General features: G+C 34.9%; 1 protein-coding gene across 1 annotated transcript; it reads right to left on the minus strand.

Annotated features, from left to right (window-relative positions):
• Positions 1-1,464: 1,464 nt before the first annotated feature.
• Positions 1,465-2,909, minus strand: LOC124099647 (cytotoxic granule associated RNA binding protein TIA1-like). The gene has a single exon (XM_046454810.2). The coding sequence runs from the start codon at positions 2,882-2,884 to the stop codon at positions 2,411-2,413; it is 474 nt and encodes a 157-aa protein (XP_046310766.1). The 5' UTR covers positions 2,885-2,909; the 3' UTR covers positions 1,465-2,410.
• Between the last annotated feature and the right edge of the window lie 571 nt (positions 2,910-3,480).

Consider the following 3,480-nt stretch of genomic DNA (forward strand, 5'->3'; position numbering starts at 1 on the left):
ACTCCATCCATTTACCTGCAAATGCCATGATTTTATTCTCTTTTAATGCTGAGTAATGTTCCATTGTGTATATATACCAAAGTTTCCCTATCCATTCATCTAGGTTGGTTCTATAATTTGGCTATTGTGAATTGTGCTGCTGTAAACATTGATATGGCTGTGTCCCTGTCATATGCTGTTTTTAAGTCCTTTGGGTATAAACTGAGGAGTGGGATAGCTGAGTCAAATAGTGGTTCCATTCCCAGATTTCCAAGGAATCTCCATAGTGCTTTCCAGATTGGCTGCACCAATTTGCAGTCCCACCAGCAATGTATGAGTGTGCCTTTTTCCCCACATCCTTGCCAACATTTATTGTTGCTTGTATTCTTTTTTTTTTTTTAGCTTCCTGATATTTTATTTTGAGTATTTAAGCTGCTTTTGGTTGCATGCCCTGATCTGTAGAAGTTAACAAGGAAATAACATTTCCAAGTATTTAAAAAATTTACTCATCTTCCATAAAGCAACTTTTAATGTATTATCAACACTTAAAAATACACAGTGACTTAATGAAACATCAGTACAACTGCATAGAATTGAGCTCCAGAAAACTAAACACTTACAAGCTGTCTTTCCTGGGCTCTGGTTTACAAAGTATTATTGGCTTAGAGACCAGCTTAGAGTCATTTGTCCTACCTGGAAGATACAGGCCAGGAAACTCATTTGACTTCACAGGCCTTTTCGGTTCTTAAATAAAATACTGGGAGCTCTCGGAGAATCTTAAAAACCACCAACCATTTAAACACATACACTGGGGACCCTTCCTCTCTGTAAGTCAAGGAGGATTTTTGACCTTCACTGAAAACAAAACAAAAATCACATCTCCCACAACTCTTCTAAGAGACTCTGAAATGTACTAGAAATTTCAAAACTAGAACAATGCCATCAAAGATTAAACCTCTTAATGCTTGGAGCCACACCAAAATAATAAAATTGGTAACTCCAATAAAACAGGTACCCAAAGAATCAAAATAGTGATTGCACTGAGGATTCTCTTCTTTGAAGGCTGTTTAAGGAGGTAGGATTTTAAGGTTTTCTTTTCTTTTTTTTTTTTTCCTTTTGTTTGTTTTTATTTATCTTTTTGGCCTCTGAACATTTAAAAAATGCTTTGCCCGGCTGGTCCTTCAGGCTATTTTTGGAGTTTATAATGAACCCCAAGCCTGACATAAGGATATTCTATACTTTCACAGCTATCATTTGTACATATTAAGTTGATTTACTCTTTTTAAGTAAATCTAACCAGAAAATGGCAAATTATATTCCTTTACATACAACTTTGTGTCTCAAAGTTCTTGAAAAACAAGAGATGATTTTGTATTCAAAGACTACCAAAGTATGTATTTGATATTCACATGCAAACAACCTAAAACCTTATAAATCTCATGTCAACTCTGCATGATGCCTTTAAAAAGGAAATGACATACAAAGTTTGTAACTGTGCAAAATATTAAACTGCTAAAACATTTTACATAATGAAATAATACATGTAAATGTATAAGTTGACACATGAAAGTTACATGGCATAAGAACTTATCACATTTCAGAGATTTTTCTTGAGTAACAAGTTTTTGTTTTTACAGTTCCTGGTACACAGCAAAGTTTATCACAGAAGATAAAAATCCTTTTAAACAAATCCAACGGAATTCTTGAGGCACCTTCTCATATAAAACACAAGATGAATGCAATTATCAATCCATCTGAGAAAAGTTTTCAATCTAACTGAACATCATTTTTTCCCATTTAACTATATTTTACAGAACTTTAATAAGGCAAGACAAATTTGTGAAAAAATGTAAATACAAAAATGATGTAAACTAATAATTTATATTTAAAAACCCCAAGGGGTAACAGTGAAGATGGGACAGCTCAAAAAATGCCTATTATTTTTTTAATCTAAAACAGAATTGTGCACAAGCTGAAGATAACAAAGAACTTCTAGACTTTGCACAGTTTTGGTTTTTCTTTCTTTCTTTTTTTAAAACCATCTTTACATTACATGTTTTAAATCATATCAGGAATGCAAACTAGAACTGCACACTACTTTAGTGGAAAAATGTTTAACATTGTGCAATTTTCTGCCTCTTAATTTTTAAAAAGTGGCAGCAATCCCTGCATTTGTATTTGAAACAAGGATCTGAGAAACTTTATCAAAAAAGGTAATGAAGGCAAAAATTGGCAGACATCCAGCGTCTTGTTTCTTTTTAAAAACAATGTGGATGATAAGTAATTTCATGATTAAAAAATGAATCTTTTAAATAAATACATTGTATCTGATATTTGCACTGACTGATTTGATAAATCTTTTAAGTAAACAACGGCTTTACTACACTCCCTGTAGCCTCAAGCCACTGGCTTTATATTCTAGAGTCCTTTTTCACTGGGTTTCATACCCTGCCACTCGATACCCCGCTGGCTGATTAGGCAACATGCTGCCATTCTGTCCTTGAGGTGGCTGTACTCCGTAATTTGGTCCCATCCAAGGTGCAGAAGACTGTGTCTGATTAAATCCCTGCTGGTTCCATGCCTGGCCATACATTCCATACGCAGGTACTTGCCATCCATTAGGCATATACTGGCCAATCTGTTGTGCGTTTCCATACCACTGGCCCCACTGGCCATAAGCTTGTGGATATCCAATTTGATTCTGCTGCTGCACAGGATTTATCATATCAAGAGTTTCTTTGCCCCAATAGCATTTCACAACATGACCTTCAATAGTAGTACCATTAACAGAAACAATTGCATGTGCGGCACTTTCATGGGAATTAAACCTCACAAATGAATATCCTTTATCTGGAAAGACTCGAATTTCCATTATTTGCCCAAATGGTGAAAAAGTCTGACGCATTAGTTGTTCTGTTAGTCCAGAAGTAACACCTAGGTGAAAGGTCTCTGGTTTATTTCCTAGGTTCTTGATCCACTTTGAGTTGAGTTTTGTTGATGGTGAGAGAGATTTAATTTCATTTGGTTATACGTGGATTTCCAGTTTTCCCAGCACCATTTGTTGAAGAGGCTATCTTTTCTCCAATATGTGTTTTTGGCACCTTTGTCTAATATAAGATAACTGAAGTTATGTGGATTAGTTTCTGTGTCCACTATTTTGTACCATTGGTCTACAGATCTATTTTGGTGCCAATACCATGCTGTTTTAGTTACTATTGCTCTGTAGTATAGTTTTAAGTCTGGAATAGTGTTGCTTCCAGCTTCACCCTTCTTGCTAAAGATTGATTTGGCTATTCTGGTTCTCTTATTTTTCCACATGAATTTCATGATTGCCTTTTCTATTTCTGTAAGGAATGCCATTGGGATTTTGATTAGGATTGCATTGAATCTGTATAGTTCTTTTGGTAGTATGGTCATTTTGACAATATTAATTTTGCCTATCCAAGAACAAGATAGATCTTTCCATCTTCTAAGGTCTTCTTTAATTTCTTTCTTTAGCAT

This window comes from Marmota monax, unplaced genomic scaffold (assembly GCF_021218885.2).
Source record: "Marmota monax isolate L192 unplaced genomic scaffold, Marmota_monax_Labrador192_F-V1.1 WCK01_AAM20220418_F8-fsc00047, whole genome shotgun sequence".
Taxonomy (NCBI): Eukaryota; Metazoa; Chordata; class Mammalia; order Rodentia; family Sciuridae; genus Marmota; species Marmota monax.